At 54.0% G+C, this 18,074-nt stretch overlaps 1 protein-coding gene across 1 annotated transcript in view; it reads right to left on the minus strand.

The window, feature by feature from the left end:
- Positions 1–1,867: 1,867 nt before the first annotated feature.
- The window catches only part of CASQ2 (calsequestrin 2), a 58,770-nt gene continuing 42,563 nt past the window's right edge, over positions 1,868–18,074 (minus strand). Inside the window, exons 8-11 of the mRNA XM_037038899.1 lie at positions 16,621–16,675; positions 6,936–7,036; positions 5,023–5,097; positions 1,868–3,224 (exon numbers count right to left, since the gene is read on the minus strand). Of these exons, the coding sequence (XP_036894794.1) occupies positions 3,018–3,224; positions 5,023–5,097; positions 6,936–7,036; positions 16,621–16,675 (438 nt within the window). The 3' untranslated portion in view covers positions 1,868–3,017. The remainder of the gene's footprint in view (positions 3,225–5,022; positions 5,098–6,935; positions 7,037–16,620; positions 16,676–18,074) is intronic.

Genomic DNA, 18,074 nt, shown 5'->3' on the forward strand with positions numbered 1-18,074 from the left:
TCAAGGGCAGAGCCCCAGAACACACCAGCACTTAAGAGGGAGGTGTGTGTGGGTGTGTCAGGACTGTCAAACTTAATGCCCTGTGACTGGTGGCAGCATCAGCAGTACAGAGCTCCCAGGCAATACATATCCACCAGGGCCTGGACAACGCACAGCCTTGTTATAAAAAGTCAAGCTCATTTCATGTGAGATAATATTTTCAAGAAGTATATTGAAAATGATTGTGTATCCTTTTAAAAATATTTTATTCATTTTTTAGAGAGCGGGGAAGGGAAGGAGAAAAAGTGGGAGAGAAACATCAATGTGTGGTTGCCTCTCATGTGTCCTGTATGAGGGACCTGGCTTACAACCCAGGCATGTGCCCTGACTGGGATTTGAACCGGCGACCCCTTGATTCACAGGCCCGTGTTCAATCCACTGAGCTACACCAGCCAGAGCTTGATTGTGCATTCTTGATAACACAATAAGTTATTTTTTTCTAATAGGTTCAACTTGCAGTTCTAATTATCTGATATTTTCCAATGCTGTTCAAATTGCTTATGACCTCCAAAATGAAATGAGAAGGGGCCTCTTGGCTTGATCAGTAAAGAGGATTATGGGAAATTCACTTGAGTTCACCTTTGGGCACTATCTGAGAAAAAACAGAATCCTTTGATCCCTTAATTTGTGGAATTTAATGTGCTTTAAATCCTTGATTTAAGCGTGAAACAGGCATCACATTTACACTCTCCTAAAGCGTTCTATGACTTTGGAAAAATTGCATGAGCCCTATGGGTCTCACTCAGTTTCTTTGTCTGTAAAAGGGGGACGATAACCAGGCCCATCTTCTAGGAACTCTGCCAGCACTAAGTGAGACTGGATCATTCACGCAAAGCAATAGTAAGGTGCTCCAGGCCCAGAGCAGTCAGTAAACACCAGCTTAAACGACTCCTTCCAGATGGTGCCAGCGTGACCCTCAGAGCTTCTGACAGAGGAGCGCCACGACACAGCGTAAACTTCGTGCACATCACTCGTGTTCTCCCTCTGAGAACAAGGAGATTTTCCAGGGCTGGGAAACAGACCACTTTTATGACCGACCACATTCCTTGACTGTTTGAAAGATTAGCTTCAAAGATGGCTTGGAAAACTTACCTCCCCAAGAAGTAACTCGAGGTGGGTATGCTTGGGCCTCGCTGGGTGGCAACGCAGGCCAGCTGGGGACGTGCCCGCCTGGTGTTGTGAGGGGGAGAAGGAAAGAAAGGAGGCCTTACCGTCGGTATCAAGCAGTCCTGGGGAATTAGAGGTATGCTGGCTAATCAGTTATTCAGCCATCAATTCAATAAAGGAATATCTACTTGGTGCTGGTAATACAAAAAATAAATAAATTCATTCCTTGCCTTAGGACAAGGAATCACTTATGGCGTAGTGAAAAGATAGATATAGAAAGATGTGTTGCAATGTAAATAAGCACGAAATGCCATGGCAACCAAGGGGAAGGAGGCCCTGCAGGTCCCCTAGGCGGTTGGATAGATGGTGATATCACTCATCCAAACTGGGGTGCCCCTGCAGAGGGGAGGAGAGACTTAGGGGAGAAGGTAATGCTCTTGGGTTTGGTCACATTGTCTGAAGTGCTTATGCAACATCCAAACCCACGTGTCCAGAAGCAGCTGAATGAATGGGTAAGTCTGGGTTAGAGACCCAGACGTGAGGGTCACCAGCACACAGGTGACAGCTGCTGGGCAGGACCAATACTACCCTAGAAAATGTGGGAGTCGAGGGATACTGGGAAACACTCACATTTAAAGGGCGGCTGCGGGAGGGAGGACAGAACGGAAAACCGAGGGCCGGAGAGCAGGGGCAGGATCAGAAAAAGCAACAGAGGGTTTTCCAAGATAGCCTTAATATTTCCAAAATAGGACTTTAATGAGTTAGTTAGCTAGTATTCCATAAAAGGACTGCCCCATTTGCAAAGAATTTGTGGTGTCTTACTTATGTTAAAAGATTGAGAAAATAAATTAACACATTATAATTCACACTGAACGCTAAAACTACCGAGCACAATGTAATTTTCAGAGAGTTCAGAAGGCACTTGGGTTGTTTTTTTTTAGTGCCTCGGGGCCCCGCTGTGACCTCTGTTTATTGCTGTCCTGGTCAGCGGTGGGTGTGCCGATGGGTGGAGAGTTGGTCGGCATGTGGGTAGACCACTCTCTGGATCCACTCCAACCGGGAAGGCAGAGAAGGGGTGTCCGGATCGGAGCCCAGGCTGGGAGACCCAATCAGGGACACAAACCCACCCAAATACATGGAGCCCTTTCATTCATTCCGTTCTCCCCACTCCCAGGTGTGTAGGTGAGACCTGCCACCCAAAGGCAAGTCCAGAGAGCAAAGCGAGCTTCCACCCCAGTATCCTAACATCTAGAAATGACGATGACGTCTATGGGCGTCAAAGCTTCCCGGCAGCCATCCGAGAGCTTGCGTGCGTCCGCGTTCATAATGGCCTGGCCTGCGCTCCAAAGAGTCAGTTTAACAGAGACGAGAGAAGCTGATGGATAAACTCACTTCCAAGGCTGAGCTGCAGTGAGAAGGCTCCTAACCAAGGTCCCAGGCAGGGGGCTTTGTGCATCTGCTGTGTGTCTTCCCTGGGCTCTGATGGCAGTAAGGTCACTCCACTCCTGCGAGTAAGAAAGCTGTCGATTCTGTGGCTGTCAGAGTCAAGGGTGACAAGTAAACTTGAGCAAGGGTGTTGGGCGGTATTCTCCCCGGGCTGCTGGATTCCGGCACTGCCCTGACTGCGGATGGTGGGACAAGGCACAGGGGCTTCTGCATGAAGGTCAGACAGTCAACCTGGGGGCAGTTCCCCACTTGTCCCTGCTGAGGGGGATGACTGGGTTTGGAAGGGCATTTGCTGAGGTGTGTTGCCTCCGTGCGGAGTGGGTGGGTGGGGAGATGCTGGGGAAGGGAGGGAAGGCTGGCTGGGCTGTCCGTGTGGAAGTGGGCAGCCGTGGTTTCGTTCCCATCAAAACCAGGTGGAGTCGGGACTACTCATCATCCTCGTCGCTGTCATCAGTATCCTCCTCATCAGAATTATCATCTTCGTCATCATCGTCGTCATCTTCATCGTCGTCTTCAACGTCATCATCCTCAGTGTTTATCTTCCCAGAAAGCACATCTTCGATCCAGTCTTCCAGCTCCTCAGCTGTGGGCAGGTCATCATCGTCTGGAATGTCCATCCAGACACTGTCAGCCTGCGGGGACAGGACAAGGCGGTGAGTGGAGGCTGGACAAGCAAGCCAGACCACGGGGTTTCCAGGGGCTCTGCTGGGTGGGCCCTGGGTCACACACACTTGTCAGAGTGTGTGCACATTGTTCCACGGGAATACCAGGATGCAGAATGGCACATGCAGTCTCCCGTGTGTGTAATATCAAAGGGTGTGTGTGTGTGATGTGTGCAAAGGCTGGGGGAGGGGAGTAGATAGGGAGGCCGGGCCGTGGGGAGTGAGCAGAGACTGACAGCTCCTGCAACCCCCCCTCCTCACCGATGCCGGTTCCCCCACCCACACCCCTGATGTGCACCTTGCCGCCCACCCTGCAGAGTCCCTCCAGATCACCAGCACTGCCTTGGCAGAGCCCAGTCCCTACCCAAACCTGCCCACCCTCCGTATAAGAGGCTGATACTGAGGGGAAGTGCTGGGGGTTGGGAGGGAGCCCCGGAACGGCAGTCCCCAGGGACGTTGAAAGTCAGTATTTTTATGACTCGTAATTGTACTTGCACTGGTTTCCCCCTCTGACTCCATATGAGATCCCTGTATAACAACACACATATTCCATTTTTTAAACAACTTTCTAAAGAAAATCCAGTGCTGTTCGTAAGTTGATGCTGTTAGTAACATTTGGTTCTCAGTCTTCCGTACTGTTTTAATAATGCTTTGCGTTGGTTTCCATGCACAGTGTGGTTATACAGTCCCGCACTTGACCAAGGGGTCCCCTGGTGTTTGCAGTACCCACCGGGCACCACCCAGTCACTGCAGTATCATGGGCTGTATTCCCTGTGCTGCACTCTGCATCCCTGGGCTGCTCAGTCTGCCGATCCGTGCTTCCTACTTATACGTTCTATTGCATACATGTTAGATCTCTGGGAAGACGGTCATCGAACCGCCACAGTGGCTCCCACAGGAATGAGACCAGGGACGGGGTCAGGGCTGTGCCGGACGCTCTTGCTTTTCACCTTGTGTCCACTGTTCTGTTGTGAAATGTTTTAATTGAGCAAATTTTAGAAAGTACCATTATTAATGTTATTATTAATATAACCATAGTTTATGAAATATTAAGTGAAGAATTCCCCAGATGACCGCGCAGCCACCGAGAGGGTGAAGGGATGTGGCTGACTGGCCCATTCACAAGAGGCTGCACCGCAATTAGTTATGGCTCTAGTGGGTCTCCTGTGACTGTCCCTTCCTGTCCACTCTTTGCCTCTCGTGTCCGTCCCCTTACTGCGTTGCTGTGGTCGAGTTGCGTCAGGTGTCTGGACTGAGGTCCGAAATTCCTCATGCTTGGCCGGTGCACCACCCCAGCCTTTCCTGCCCTCTGCCCAGTGGTGCCAGGATGGCGAGGAGAAGCCCACCATCCACATTACCCTCTCCCTGACTTTCTGAGACCCCTGTCCCCTGTCTGCGGTCCTCGCTGCTGGGAGACAGGCTATCACCCATTTTATAATGGCAGCTTCCAACATGGGTTCCCTCGTGCAGAGAGACCTCATTTTGAGGCATTGGAAGAAAATACAGGAGAGTTTACTTGGGTGGAAATTTCCAAATACACAAGGAACTGGGCCAGGCTGGACCCATGAGCGGAGACATGCACCCGTGGATGGGAACCATGGAGCTGTGGGTTGGGACCGGCTCAGAGACGAGGCTGGGGCTGCCCTGGCAGTTTCCTGGGACTGGGCAGGGCCCGGGGTCCTGTCCACTACAGGAGGGACTGGACTCCTTGCCTGACCTCACCGGCAGGCTGCGGGGGCCTGAGCCAGTTTTCACGGGGCGTACTCACATCCGTCACATTCACCACCCCGATCTGCGGCTTGAATAGGTCAATCTTGAAAGTCTTTTCCCAATAGGCAACAAGCTGTGGCAACAAGAAATAAAATTAGACTGTGGGGAGAGGGCATTCCCTGCTAAAATCACTGTTTGTGGTGAACCCACCTGCCATCCCAGCATAGAAACTAGGTCACCACTGGTTGACAGGCTCCCAAACAGCTGTGGGCACTTAGGAAACTGAAGATTTGCCCCAGCCCTCAAGCCCTTTAAATAAGCATGGGAAAGAAAAAAAAAAGGGATGTCCTAACACAAACTATGAAAACGTGGAATATGAAAGCTTCTACAGCTGTAAGGGTATTTCAGAGGTGGTCCAAAGTCGGTCCCCAAACTGCTTGGGGCTTTTGTAGTATATGGGTGACGGCACAGCCATTTCCCTCCACCCCTCTTCCAATGTCCCTTTAAAAACCCCTTTCGTCACACCCCTCTGCTTCAGGAGATGGCTGGGCAAACGGGGGTGGGTGGGGGGGGGGTGTCCTAAGTTAGCGTGTGAGCAGGAGTAGGGCTTCTTCATCAGGCCAGGCGCGGGTTCTTCGGGGCCTAATCTCTGCCTGGGGTGGGACTAGGAGTATGGGCCAGGGGCTGAAAAATGGAGGCGCTCAGTGCAGAAAGCCCCCCAAGCACACACGAAAGGCCAAGGCAAGGCAAATACATAGAACAGGGCAGGACAACCGCAGACCATTGGCCAGCTTAATAGTCCACCCGAACTCAAAACAAATCAGGCAGCGGTCAAATTTATAGCATGTAGTGCCTTATAAGGCCATGACTTTGTTGTGATAGCCCGACATTGACCTCAGATGTCACACCAGTCTCTGCCTTGGGCTCGCTCATCCTGCATATAGGACTGGGTTCCAGGACCCTTGCAGTCACTAAAACCCCTCACTCTTGTCTGTTTAATCATAGCATGACCAGTCGTGACCTGTGTACCAAATGGGAATTCCTGGAAGAAGCTGGAGTTACCATTTATAACCTCATGATAATTAAACTTGTCCCGATGGCCAACAGTCAGCTCACGCTCAAGTCTATGGACCGGTAGACAAGTTTGGCATCACGGAGGCCTGGGCTGGAACGTCGCATCCACTGCTGACTGCTCTAACCTCTCCAGCTGTCATTGCCTTCATCTGCAACACAGGGATCGCCACAGTCCCCACTTCACGAGGCTGTTGACAGGACCAGAAGAGATGACGCGTGCAAGGGAACATGCCACGGTTCCAGGCATCCAGGACAGCCTGCTGGCTCCACTCGTGCTCGCCACCACCGGGCTTGTGCGTCGCACACATGCTGCTGGTTCTCTTGAAGTGGAACCAGGGCTCTCTGATCCTTGATCGCTAACGCCAGTGAGAGTTTAAGGCTCTGACACATTCCAGGCCAGTGCTGGACTTCACGCTAGGACCTGGGAGGACGACGAGACAGGCAGGGCCTCTCCCTCCAAGAAGCTGCTGCTTTTCTCCATGAAGTTCTTCACTCCGTGCAACACGTTCGTGTCCGGCTTTCATTACTCAGTAGCTCAGGTTGCCTCAGAACTACAGCCCGGGCTCAGAAAATGAAACAGGCTGTCGCCAAGGGGAGGCAGTGGATGAGAGCAGCTATGGGACTGCTGGCAGCTCACCTGAGTGGGTCCCAGAGAGGGACTTCTGCTCTCCAGGGAGTGAGAACATGAAGTCTAACCATGTCAGGGGTAGCACCAGGCCCCAAGTTCAATGTTGCCCCTGTGGCCAAGATCTCCCACGCTGGATGGGGGCGGCCCCAGGGTTTCTCCAAGTGTCCCTCCCAGTTCACATCCTGTTTTGTGTGACAGGATCGCAGACCAGACACAAACACGAGGCTGCGAAGGTGACCAAGGATGGGGCCCTGGTCTGAGCCACTCACCAGAGGAAAGTCGTCCGGGTCGATCCACACGATGCTCAGGTCAGGGTTGTCGGTGTTGTCCCGGGCCACCTGTTTCAGGATCTCCAGGAACTCGTAGCCATCTGCAGCAGGATGGAGAGGGGCGAGTGACGCCGTGCTTGCCTGGCTTCCAGCGCGGCGAGCCCAGGCTGCCGTCTTTCCACGGGGTTTCTTAAGCCCTCGGGTGCGCACCCTCAATTACAGGATTACTCCACAAAATGAGTCAGCCGAGAACGCCAGCCGCAAAGCAGCTTACTCAAAGACAACACTACAATTTTTGAGTAAAGAAATGAGAAGTTCACAGGGAAGTGGCTGATTCCTAAGGCGAGGCCGAGCTCCCACAGCTAACCTGCGTGTGATGTGACAGGTGACCACCCGGAGTCAGAAAGTTCAGGAACAGAGCAGAGGAACCTGTGGCCGGTCCTCGGGACCAAGTGCTGGGTGCCCTGTCTTGGCACCAGCACTTGGCTCTCCCTCAGCGTTCCCCACGGCATTTGCTGTAGGGCCCGGGAGCATCTGGTCGGGACCCCCAGTTTCCTGCCACCTGGAATTCCCCAAACCTTCACACTGAGTGAGCGGTCTGATTTACAGTTGGTTTCACAGTTTTGAGGTGGGAAATGGGTGTCCCTCCCTCCCTCCCTCCTTCCCTGGGTGCTCTGCCCTCACCCTATTCTGTCCCAGCGTTTGTGGCCCCCAGGGAAGAGATGACTCATAAGAAAAGTAGAGACAAGCCTTGTGACTTTCGAGAACATTGCTTTTCTTTTCTTTCTTTCTTTCTTTCTCTTTTTGGCTCTAAGACCTTAAATATCGAAGGACTGGGAACATGAAATTTATGCCGTAAACGAACGTTCTTCCCAGACGTTTAGCAAGAGAAAGTGTACACTAGACCCTCAGCAAAACCCCCTCCCCGGCTCCCAGCTGGAAACAGAGTTTGGATCCAGGAAAGCCCCTGAGAGTAAACTCGGTGTCTGTGTGTCTGTCTGTACATCTGTGTGCACGAACGCAGACCCGTGCCATCCCAGGTGTCTGCACACAGCAATGCCAGCACATGAGGCAGTCCTAGAAACTAGGACACCCGTGCTTTGTTCTAGAAAGAAACCAAGGAGATTGGGAAGCCCCGGAAGCTCTCAGAGAACCTCCGTGCGGAAGCACCGGGGCCAAGAAGCCAGGAGGCCCCACCGTCTTCTCTGTGCTCCTGAGGATCACAGAGGACTCTGACAGGCCACACAGATCCAGGGACAGGATGGAGGGGACCACGGGTGTCTTGGGAACAAAGATAGAGCCTGACCGAATGACAGACTTTTCCACAGATGCCACTGTAAATTGGTGATGATGACAGTGACTGACCAGATGTACACTTTTCCTGTCTATGCCTGGGAACCAGCGAGATCCTGGACCCCTAGGGAGGGTGGACAGGGGTGGGGGCATGGTTGCTTGTCAGACCCAGTTTTTGTCACTCTGTGTGACATTTAGGTTCACCTCTAGATACAAAGTTATGTTTCTTGAATAGCTGAATCTGTGGCCTGAAATGCGCACCAATACAAGCCACTCACCAGCCGCCTAGGAATTCAGTATGGCCACTGCCCTTTCTTTGTAAAGGTTTTCTTCTTTTGGGTGTGGGGGGCCCAGCCAGTCAGCCCTTCTCTGCAGCCTCTGTTGAACAAGCCTCTCCTCGCTCCAGGCCCCCCCGCCTTTGCTTGGCTAGTCCAGGCCTCCTGGTAAAGGTTTTTCTCAGCACTTCCTCATTTTCTACTATATTCCAGGCAAAATGCTCACTGTTCTTACAGCTCTGCCTGAGTGGGTGCCATCGCTTCAAGGTTGTTAATCCATCAGAGTCGGACGGGGCCCCTTAGGCCTTGTTACCTGGAAAGCAGAGCTCCTGCTAGTGGAGAAGAGGGTCGTTATAGCTTGCAGCCCCTCCCTGCAGAGACGAAGGTGGGCTGGGTGGCCGTCCCATCTATGACAGAGACGTGAGGTCCACAGGGCCATTTGCTTTAGAGTGGACTGTCCACCACTCTGGGGACTGGGGTGGAGGTGGGGCCGGGAGCACTCCCTCCTGCAGCCTGCAGGTGTGGCTGAGAAGGTCAAGGGAGTGCCACTGGCTGCCACCATCCAGACACAATGGGACCCACTCTTCTGGGCACGTTGCTGTGTCACCGGTCAGGGAATATGGTGCCACCGGGGTGACCTGTGGATTTATGCATCAGAATACACGGGCCACGAGGGGGATTCCTCCAAAACACTCTCAGTGACTACTCTCACCAGCCAAGAAGAGAGGGGTGATGACAAAGGGGTGACTTTGACAGTAGTCTGGAGGATGAGAGTCAAACTGAAAAGTGACCTTGACAGGTCAGAAATTCACAAAGAGGAGGAAATTCCACAATGCACAGCCACATTCCAGTGGAAAGCACACCTGAGGTGCAAAAGCCCCCGGGGAAGCGCAGGGAGGAGCTGGGGAGGCACACGTGTCCCCGAGGTCAGAACTAGTGCTGAACACCCGTGGGACCCTGCTGCAATTTCCTATTGGGAAAATCCCAGAATGGTGGGATTAATCATTTTTAAAAACTGCTACATACAAGATCTTTCCTATTCTGTGTTCTAGAGCAGGTTCGTAGATTTCAAACAAGACTGAAGGCATAAAAATTGGTTTCTGCAAGAAAACTCAAGTGGATTGGAGTTTTTACATAAACAAGAGAAGGCACAGTTGGGGCTTCCTGCCTAGTTTTAAGAATGCAAACAGTTTGGGGTCCACCAAGGAGCATGGAAATCTCAAAAAAAACCCAAAAACAAAACCATGCAAAGAGTCAATTAACAAATGAGGTTGACATTACAGCCAGAGAGGCTTCATCCAGAGCCAAGGGCAGCCCTTTGACCTTCAGAATGATGAGCTCTGTGATGAGCACAGTCCCTCCGTGTCCGTGGAGATGTTCCAGGACGAAACGGAACCTGTGCTCAGGGAGGGAGCCCAGCCCGGGGCTCAGACCCTCGGACGCTCGGGGCGAACGACCTTGGTCGGCCTACTGGTTCTGCCATTGAGAGAGTGACTTGGGGCAAATCATCTCCTCTATATGCTGAGGGTGGGGATGATAATGGCACCTAATGATGGTTGTGAGTGAAATGAGTTAGTGTCTCCAAGGCACGGAGACGGTGCCTGGCACACAGTTAGCTTTGGCCACTATTTTTAAATGATCTGGCCATTCACCTGTCCATTCCATGAGTTCATGTTAGTGCACGAGAGGTGCGTCACAGAGGCTCGTGGCCCACACAGGGGAGAAGGCGTGCCGCAGGAAGCCACACCCCGAGAGAACGACGGGCTGCTCTTCCTGCCCCTCGGTTCCTGACTCTGTGACTAGAGGCTAGTGGCGTACAAGCGGGTGTGTCTGCGAGACCGTGCCTCGTGTGCGTTAGAACACAGGCTAAGTCGTTTGCTTTAAAGTTGTTAAGCTGTCCGATCTGTTATTTTAGGAGTATTCATTGAGCACTCACTGGGTGCTTTTGCATTTAATCTCCACGTCCAATCCTGATGGCGGTTAGGAGGACTTTATTATTTCCATCCTAAAGAGGATGGAATTGAGAGGACAGGGAGAGTGTGTGACTTGCCCAGTGTCACGTGCCAACGGGCGGCAGGGGCAGGATTCTGACCCAGGACTGTGGTCTGCACGTTGTCTAGAGCCCTTTCCACCATCCACTTCCCCCTGGGGTCTGGGGGGAAGCGCCTACCAAAGCTCTGCCCTCTGCCTTCCTCCAGCTGGTGCTTGAGGGGGTAAAAGTATCAGGCTGGAGGGCTGGGGGCAGGGTCAAGGGCTGGGCCCCGAGGAGACAGCCAGGGTTGCACCATGGGGCTGGTGGGGGCTCTGCCTTTCCCTAGAGCAGCTGGACTGTCCCTTCCCCTCCTCCTGACCTGCTGCTGAGTCCCATGCTCACTCAGCCACAGCCCGTTAGGCCAGTGCACTCAGCAATGTCCCTGAGTGAGCCTGAGACTCAGAGATGGACCTAAATAAAGAAGAGGGGGCTGTGACTCCTTCCTGCCACACGGCCTGTGCCCTGAGGTCCCACAACCCGGGCAGAGGGCTCCTGTTGACCCAGGTTTCCCACGGCAAGCTCAAGGCCTCTGGGAATCACATCTCCGTGGGAGGGGAACCCTGCGATGACACTTTCCTCTTTCCCAGGCGGTGAGGGGCTGGTGGGAACGAGACTGCACCAGGCCCTGGGGACCAGTTCCAGGCCTGTCACAGCCATGTCAGGAGCCAGGGCTCTGTTCCGCTGAGACACGTGTGCCTGAGACCCAGCGATGGCCCAGGAATAATGCCCGCCTTGCACTTGTCCTTGTGACTCTATCCTCAGGCAGCTGGCCATGCTCGCCACAGAGGACCCCCCCTGATGCCACATCACGTGGTTATGGGACTCAGGGTCTTGCTCCTGGAGAGACGCCTAGGCTCAGGGAGCCAGGCTGTTAGGGCGGGGCCCACAGTTGCTCGTGTGGCAGGTGACACAGGTACGTAGGTGGGGGCGGGCTTCACACAGCTTGGAGATTGTGTCTGGTGTTGGTGGCCTTGCCTAGGGATCTCAGCCTCTCTGGGACTTCGGTTTCCTCTCTGAACGGAGAGGACAGCTGCCCCCTTGCCTCCTTGGTGACAACGATGCTGTTGCTCTCACACGGGGCACTTGCAGATTAGACTGTGGAGGTTTTCTGTCTTCTGTCTTTCCCTCTCTGCTCCATCAACCTTATATTCATTTTTAGGTCTTCTTTTTCACTACTTTTATCCTTCATCGATGGGAAGAATTCATTTTGTCATCAGGAAGGTATATCCTGAGTGTACTCAAAATACCCTGCCCAGGGCCGGGTGCTGGGACGCAACGATGGATCAGGGCACAGGTGACTGTCCTCAGGCCAGAGCCCACTCAGTGAGGGTGGGATTCTCAGACAGCAGTGTCGTGACCCCAGAACCTGGGCACTTCGGGGAGCCTCAGAAGGTCAGTCGGAGGTCCCTTGACATGGCAGTCACCCAGCCACCTGGTAGAAATGGGGGACATTGTGTGGGCTCTGCGGTCCCGAGATGGCACTTGAGATATCTGGACACCTCAGCTCCCTACCACAGTCCTCCTCTCTGCTGTCGGTCCTGGTCCGTGGGCCCCGGGATCCAGGAAACAGTGAAGCGGTTTCTGTGGTGGAGAGAAACAGAAGGTGGTGGCTGCAGAGCCTGGGCTTGGGGCTGGCTGGGTTTGACTCCACGGGGCCTGGGGAGGTTCTCTGACTCCGGTCTGTGCTGGAGGAAGGTGATCACACCCAACACAAGGGGTCCTTGGGAAGATCACACGTGCCGACCTTTGCTAAGCACTTGGGACGCCGTTTAGCACTGAGCATACACCAAAGGTGTGCTTCGATGAACCACATTTAAATTTGGGAGCTCAAATAAGCGGTCAGCGTTCCTGTTTGAGATGACTGGTCTTCAAACCACCTGACAAGCACCCAAGGCGGTTGGTGTTCGGTTGGAATGGGGCTCGGAGACAACCATGAGAGCCTGTCACGGGTTGTGTCACCAGTTGTCCCTCCAGCACCCACGGCAGCCAGTCCTGCCTTCCAGCGTGTTAATGCTAACACTCCTGGCGCCCTGGGGGGGTATCCATCCAGCTGGAGCTCATGTAGAAACGCCACTTTTCGAGCCTTTCAAGTGTTAGGAAGACGTCAGCCGGATGCAGACTCCCCTGGGGGTGGGAGAGGAGAGTCATCTGTTTGCAAACCCGTCAGACAGCAAGCAGCTCGGGCGGCACTCTGGGCAGCTGGGAGGAGGCTCTGGAGGAAGAAGCCGGGCAGCAGGCGGGGCTGGGGCAGGAGCCCAGAGCCTCACACGCCTTCCCAGCCAGGCCGGTCCTCAGCAGACAGAGGCAATGGAGGAGAGATTGCTGCATGGGGGCCCATTGCCCCAGGGCCCGGGGGGCAGACCTGTCTGCAGGCCTTGAACACAGCCCTTCGCTGGGAAGGCTGGAAGGCCAGGAGAAGGACAAGTGCTTGGGGGACCCAGTCACTCAGGTGACGTTTGTTGTTGCTGCTGTAGAAGCACAGATTCCAACTCTGGGGACATCAGGGGGCGAGCGGGAGGAAGTGGGACTTGTCGTCACAATTAGGCTCTCTTCTCACTTCCCTCTGTCTTCTGCTCCCTCTCCCCCTCCCCCAGCAGGTTGCAGCAGTGTCCAGTCTGAAGCCGGCTGGGGCAGCAGTAGCCGGGGCGGGGGGCGGGCAGGCAGTGTGGTCCGGTGGCCGGTACCCAGAGGAGCCGCCAAGAAATCCAAGCTTGAGGGTCTGCTGGGCCTCTAAACACGTGATCTCGAGTGCGCCGCTGAACTTCTCTGGGTCTCTCTGACATTGGGGGCTGGGGGGGGGGGCAGTGAAGGACAGCAGAGAGGAAGGCGGGCCGGCTGACCGTCACTTAGAGGACATCGGGGGTATTACGAGCCTGTGTCAGGGCCTTGCGGGTATGGGCGTGGCTGGGAAGCCAGGCAGCTCTCAGCTCGATTCCGGTGCCACCGCATCCCAGCCAGTCTACCGCACCGGCCTCAGCTTGCTCTGGTGTGAGATGGGAATAAAACCAGCACCTCCCACATGAGGTTGGCATGTCATGTAAACACACAGTAAGTGATGGTCATCACTGTCTTCTTCATCATCACGCATATGTCATGGAGCGGCTTCAGGGACCCATGAGATCCTCTGTGTGAGGCTCACGGCACACTTCCTCAAGACTGGCCGCTCTCTGGGGGGAGCCGCGTGGCCACCACTCGTGAGTGTAAAACCTTTGGGGAGCGGGCAGGGGTTTGGTTGGAGAAACAGGCCACGTGTCCCTTTGTAGCAAGAGCAAAGGCAGAGGGGGACCCCCTGGCCGGGCCGCAGTAAAATGCCCTGTCCGCAGCCAGGCCGCCCCAGCCTGGGTCGCACGCCAGTGACCTGTGAGCGAGGACTGACTTGCCACAGAATCAGGGAAGCCTGACAGAAAAAGCCTTTCTCGGCCCTGCGCAGGCCAGGCCCGCCCTCCATGAAAAAAGGTGCTTCCAGCCCCTCCCTCCCCCCGCCCCCCCTTTCTTCCAGCTTCCCAGGGACAAGCCCTAGCTTGGGAAAAGGCTCGGCCTCGGGCCCAGGGATGTTTGTGCAGGGAGGAGGTGGGAACAGTTTCAGGAGCTCGATTCACGCGCGGCAGTCTCCGTCAAACAGGTTCCTGCAGCCTCTCCGAGGCCTCTTTGTTCCATTGTTCCCAAGAGCCAGACAGGCCCCTCCACAGCCGGGAAGGGGGTGGGCAGACGGGAGAAAAGCCCCCTGGAGTCCGGCCAGCGGGCGGTGGCCTCTCTGTTCGCACACCAGGGATCCGCTTCTGTTTGCTCGTACCTTCTCAGCCTGGGGCACCCCCTCCTTCGCTCTTTTCTCCTCCTGGGCGGAGGGGGGGCCAGGATCTGTGGAAGGAAGCTGGGACTGTGCTGGCTCTTTTTTTTTCTTTTTTTTGGGACAAGGACTAGATATCTTCTTTGAAGAGTTTCTCCAACCAGAAACTGGAAAACTAGATGGAAAGACTGAAACATCAATGGACATTAAAAAATTCTAATACAGATAAGGGGCTGGCAGGAGGAAGCTGTCAGAGAATTTGGAGCACAGATCTGGTTGTGACATTGTGTGGAATATTATTTAACCCTAAAAAGGAACCAAGTACAGATACACGTCACGTGAAGGATGAACCTTGAAAACGTTACACTACGTGAAAGATGCCCAGCCCCGAAAGCCCACATATTACAGAATCCCCTTTAAATGTCCAGAATGGTCTGATCCCTGGAGACAGAAATTGGCGGAGCGGTTGCCAGGGGCTGCGGGAGGGGCTGGGGAGAGACTGGCAACGCCCACAGAATTTCCTTCTGAGGGCTGAAACGTTCTGGAATGAGATGGTGGCGATATTTGCACAGCTCTGTGTATGCACTAAAACCCACTGAACTGCACACTTTGAAAGGTGGCAGTTAGGGTATGTGGGCTGGATATCAGTTTTTTAAACTGTACGATAAACACACTTGGAGTTTGGGTCTGTAGGAAACGGAGGCAGCTGTACCGAGGACAACAAAGAGAAGTGGTCCCACAGGCACAAGCCGGGCTCGGGCTCGGTCAGGCATCCGCCTGTCTCATCATCTGCCTGGCAGGTATTTATTGAGCACCTACTGTGTGTCATGGCATGTGCCAGACAATCTGTTCCTCCTTCCGGAAACCCCGCGAACTCCTGGGCCCTCTGGGGCAGTTTCTCTTCCCTGAACCTCTGTTTCCCCCTCTGTCCCTAGGAATGTACCAGAAGCCTGGGTCCCGGGCACACACCGTAAAATCCCTCAGTCCCCAGAGCCATGGTTCCCAGACCTGATGGCGCCCGAGAACTTGCCTTGGCGCTCCATGAAATGATGGGTTCCTGAAGGTTCTGCGTCAGTCAGCCTACGGCGGTGTGGGTACCTACCTGATGTTGGAGCCCTGGCGCCTCAGAGCCCAGGGCCCGGCTGCTTAGCGGTCAGAAATGAAGTCCCCTGCCTTCACCAGCTGCCCTCTGGATTATTCCAGGCCTCCCAAAACACACCTCAGAGTCTCCACCTCCCCTTTATCCTCCGAGACCCTTGGTCTCACAGAGCACTGCCCGGGGGACTCAGCATTTTCCCTCCTGCAAAATTAATTTTTCCTGCACTTCACTCTCCACTGATGTTACAAAGAGTGAAACCAGGAAAAAGTTGTCCAAGCTCCAAAATAAAACAAAGCTACTCATCCATTTGTAGGGTCATTTTACACTTTAGAAATATGGTGCTTTTTGGCCCAGTTCTCATTATGTAGGGAAATATTTTCCATTACGTTTCCTAGGCATGGACAGTATTTGAGAGACCAAGGGCACCTGCGCTGTTATTTAAGGTAGAACTGTTATCCACATAGGCTACAGATGTAAAGGTTTACTGTGACAGTCCCCCCCCCCCCCCGCCACACACACACACACTCGCCCATACAGATAGGCTGTGTTTTCGTTCTCCCAGGGCAGTCCCAGTCTGGGCCGAGGCGTGGACGAGGCCATGGGCAGGAAGGAAAGGGGTTCGAGACAAACAGGCGACCACCATGGGGTGCCCAGTGTCTTTTGGTTGCATTGTAGGCGGGAAGTGAGGGAAGAGACAAGGTGAGGGCTGACCAAGGTGAGGGCTGACCAAGATGAGAAGCCAGTTCTCGCTGAAGGTACCAGAGAGCAGATGTGGNTTTTCCATTACGTTTCCTAGAAATGGACAGTATTTGAGAGACCAAGGGCACCTGCACTGTTATTTAAGGTAGAACTGTTATCCACATAGGCTACAGATGTAAAGGTTTACTGTGACAGTCCCCCCCCACCCGCCACACACACACACACTCGCCCATACAGATAGGCTGTGTTTTCGTTCTCCCAGGGCAGTCCCAGTCTGGGCCGAGGCGTGGACGAGGCCATGGGCAGGAAGGAAAGGGGTTCGAGACAAACAGGCGACCACCATGGGGTGCCCAGTGTCTTTTGGTTGCATTGTAGGCGGGAAGTGAGGGAAGAGACAAGGTGAGGGCTGACCAAGGTGAGGGCTGACCAAGATGAGAAGCCAGTTCTCGCTGAAGGTACCAGAGAGTAGATGTGGAGGGTCGGGGTTGGGGGGGTCCTACCTGGGTCACTCTTCTCTGCAAAGGCCACGATGTGGATCCCGTTCAAGTCATCTTCCTATGGGAGAAAAGAACCAAAGATTATACTCCCAGGGGGAGAGACACGAGGGGATGAAAATGAGATGGGGAGGGTGGCTGAGGGAGAGGGGACACAGAGGCAAAGGGGGTCACAGGGACTGAGGGGGACAGAGACTCAGGGGGACAGAGGCTCCGGGGGACAGAGCAGCATGCACATGGAGTAGGGGGCATACTGAGGAGCAGCTGGGAGGGGCGTGGCGTTTGATGGATGGGTGGGTGAGGCGGGAAGACACCAGCTGCACACAAGACAGTAGCACTGAATGGGCCTCACTCCCGTGGTCTGGCGGGTCCCCGAGGGCAGCAGGAAGAGGCAAAAGGGAAAGAACGTGAGTCTGGTTCACCAAGAGCACAGAGGGCAACAAGCACTCTGAACACAGCTCAGTGAGTTCTGTTTCAAGAAGTCACCGCCAGCACATATAGTCGGTGGCAGGCCAGATGATGGAAACTTCTGGGTGCTGCTGACAGATCCTGAAGCTGACCCCAAACAAACAGGCAGCAGAGGGGAAATCCTCGAGGCAAATTAGAATCTGCGTCTGTATGGTTCACACAAGCGTCATGCGCTTCTTCTCTGTTAAGACACCACTTAGTGAAGAACCTGTGTGGTCAGCAGGGGGCACTATGCCGTCTCTCATTTCTGGGGTGTTCATGGGGGGGTTCCTTTTGGCTCTGGAACCAGAGCTTGTGGAAGTGGCATAGGCCTCTGACACATGCCTGAGTGAGGGAAGCTACAGAAGAGTCTGGAAATGGGGGCTGGGGAAGGTTGAGGGTGCAAAGGTGACAAGTGGGTACAGCCATGGAGGTCAGGACGCGGCAGAGTCTAGAAAGAGTATTTCAGATCTACGGGACAAGCCAGTGACATCCCATGTCCCTACGTCATGGGCAGAAAGGACCTCAGGGCTCGTGTCTCCTTTGCCTCGATTATTTCTGCAGAAGAGCGAGCAAGAGCTTGGAGGCGCTTCCTTTATAGGAAATGTGATCTGCCCTGGCTGGTGTGGCTCAGTGGAGTAAGTGCCAGCCTCCGAATCGAAGAGTCACCGGTTCGATTCCCAGTCAGGGCACATGCCTGGATTGCGGACCATGTCTCAAGTTGGGGACATGTGAGAGGCAACCCGATTGATGTATCTCTCACACATTGATGTTTCACTCCCTCTCTCCCTTCTTTCCCCTCTCTCTCTAAAAGAAAGAAAGAAAGAAAGAAAGAAAGAAAGAAAGAAAGAAAGAAAGAAAGAAAGAAAGGAAACTGTGATCCTCTCAATACTTGGACAAAAAGCTGTGGGAGAATGAGGCCGGGGGATAACTCTGAGTGAATACTGATTATCACTGGCACAGGGAGAGGGGCTCACTGGGCACCCTGGGTATCACATCAGAATCGTCCCACG

The sequence above is a fragment of the Sturnira hondurensis genome, unplaced genomic scaffold (assembly GCF_014824575.4).
Source record: "Sturnira hondurensis isolate 20B ecotype Veracruz unplaced genomic scaffold, ASM1482457v3 Scaffold0024822, whole genome shotgun sequence".
NCBI classification, from domain to species: Eukaryota; Metazoa; Chordata; class Mammalia; order Chiroptera; family Phyllostomidae; genus Sturnira; species Sturnira hondurensis.